The following is a 2500-nucleotide window of genomic DNA, read 5'->3' as shown; positions in this document are numbered from 1 at the left end:
ATAACTGATAACAAGAACTAATAAGAAGTGTAATTATTAAAGAAAAAACAGTTTTATTCAGGGAATTCCTGAAATGTCAATTCATGATTTTTTTTACTGTAAATTATAAGATGGCTTGTTCTTTTTTACTTTCAAAAACGGCACATTTAACTTTATAATGCAAGGTTAGGTCTGTGATTGCTATATGTTGTGAACTTTAACCTGCTAACAATACGAGCAACAATAGTGAAGAGTGATTGTGTGTGTTCTCTCCACAGCGCCTCCTACTGTTCGTATCGTGCACTCGGGTCACGCGTGTAACGTGGAGGAGGAGCGTTACTCCGAGAGGGTTTACACCATCCGAGAGGGAGAGACACTGGAGCTCTCCTGCCTGGTCACCGGACACCCACGACCACAGGTGAGACCTCCACCAGGACCAGAACACACACGATCATAGCGTCTGTGCTGACTGACATCTGGTGCAACCTCTCGTGCTTTTCGGACAGTTTTGTCTGAAAAAAATTACGTTTTTTAATTTTTGTTCATTGGAATTGTTCATTGGCCCTGAACTGCAATAAAAAAATAAGAAAAAAATCCATAAAGAAAGAAATTCTAACATTACGAGAATAAAGTCAAATTATTTCGAGATTAAAGATTAGCTACTATATTAGTATATAGTAAACACACTCATTAGATATTAGTAAAATGCTACTATTTTGTTTAGATCCATGTCTGCGGCAGTTCGACTTCACGAACGCATTTATTTACACACACACACACATACACACACACACACACACACACATATATACACACAAAGAACTTTTACGGAAGACTGTATTCTCGTAATTTTGACTAATCTAAAAATATTACGACTTTTTTCTCGTAATATTTTGACTTTAATCTTGAAATGCTAGAATTCCTCTTTTTTACGGATTTTTTATTTTTATTTTTACTTTGCGGTTCAGGGCTTCCGTATTACAATACTTGGTAAAGGTTTTGGCACTTGCTGTGTGAACACAAATAAATCATGGACATGATTCGAACAGGTTTAAATGGGCCTATAAAAAACAGTCCCACTTGTGCTCCTCGCGGTCAGAAATGAGCGCATTGGAAATGAATGGAGACGAGTTTCCTCTAGTGGAAGCGTTTGGTACTGCAGCCGAACACACTCTCACTGAAAGATCATTATCTAACTTGTTTAAACACAACTTGTTTAGATTCATGGCTTTGATTTTCTTGCAGTTTTAGAGTAAAACATGATTTTGAAAATATATATTTCATATAAAAAATTCGTAAAAAACACATAAAATTCTGTAACTTTTTTTAAGTTCACTCTTTTAAACTTTCTTCACTTCAGCAATAATCTGCCAAGGGTCGTCTTTGAACAGAGATAAACTTCAGTCTGTCGCTCTAAAGCAATCAAGATTTACCACAGTTTAAGTTGGACATTTAATCTGAATTTTTCTATGCTCAAAAAGTGAATAAATGGATTATAAATACAGCGTAAATATAATTTAGTATAAAAAAATCCCCCCAAAATACAAAATATGAAATAAAAACCTTAATCAAACTAAATAGTACATTCATTTCATTGACAAAAAAGGCCATTTTTGAAGAGCACCAAAACAAGGTTAAAAACAAGCTTAAAGTTAAAATCTTTCATCCTTTGTCAGATGCTATTACTTAATGATAAAGGGTTTGTTCAAGGTGTCAGTGCAGAAGTCAATAACTATGTGCAACAATTATGTGATTATTTCCAAAAATCAGATTACAGACTTAATTGCAGTCAGATGTTCACATGACAAAAGCAAACCGCTTCACTCTTGTTTCTGGAAGCAAAATAGAGCAAAATCTCAAAATTGAGCAGTGCATGAAAAAACAGTTCTTTTGTTTTATCATCACTGAAATAAAGCTCTAAACGTGACCAAAGTTCCCCCGCTGGATCTCCTGAGGGAATGTGATGGTGTCAGATGTGTTTATTAATGTCTTAATGGAGTGTTCATCTGCTCTGCCCACATATTTCCCAGATGAATATGACCACACAACGACCGGATGCAGTTATTTTAAAGAGGCCATATTATGCTCTTTCAGGCTCTACTAGAACAGGTTTTCCTGCTGTAATGTTGATTATTCTCCTCATATTCTCCATTGTTGCGGCTCCTCTCTTCCCAGTCTGTCAGTAACGCTCTGTTCACTTCCTGTCTCTATGAAGCCCCTCCTTCTGAAAAGCACACTGTGCTCTGATTGGTCGGCTGGAGCAGTGTTTTGTGATTGGTCGAGCGCTTCGAGTGTGTTTGGGAAATGTCCCGTCCCTTTCCATAACCGCCAGTTTAACACACTACTAACTAACTCAACCAGGCCCCGCCCCTTTATTCTGCGCATGAATTATTATAATGAGGAATATTGTGACGTGTTTGTTCTCGTATCTCAGAACTTTTTTATGATTGTTATTGCTCTCCTTATGGACTGATTTTGCGCCAGATCTGTCTGTCTGTCGTTTAATTGTTTTATTTAGTGA

At 36.7% G+C, this 2500-nt stretch overlaps 1 protein-coding gene across 1 annotated transcript in view; it reads left to right on the top strand.

Moving 5' to 3' along the window:
• The window catches only part of LOC308698193 (MAM domain-containing glycosylphosphatidylinositol anchor protein 2), a gene marked incomplete at both ends in the record, with an annotated part of 185740 nt that overhangs the window by 44733 nt on the left and 138507 nt on the right, over positions 1 to 2500 (top strand). The window contains one exon of the mRNA XM_081378113.1: positions 258 to 397. Coding sequence (XP_081234239.1) covers positions 258 to 397 — 140 coding nt within the window. The remainder of the gene's footprint in view (positions 1 to 257; positions 398 to 2500) is intronic.

The sequence above is a fragment of the Scardinius erythrophthalmus genome (genome assembly GCF_964197995.2).
Source record: "Scardinius erythrophthalmus genome assembly, chromosome: 11".
NCBI lineage: Eukaryota > Metazoa > Chordata > Actinopteri > Cypriniformes > Leuciscidae > Scardinius > Scardinius erythrophthalmus.
The sequence above is the reverse complement of the archived record's forward strand: the minus strand, read 5'-3'. Positions and strand labels throughout refer to the sequence as shown.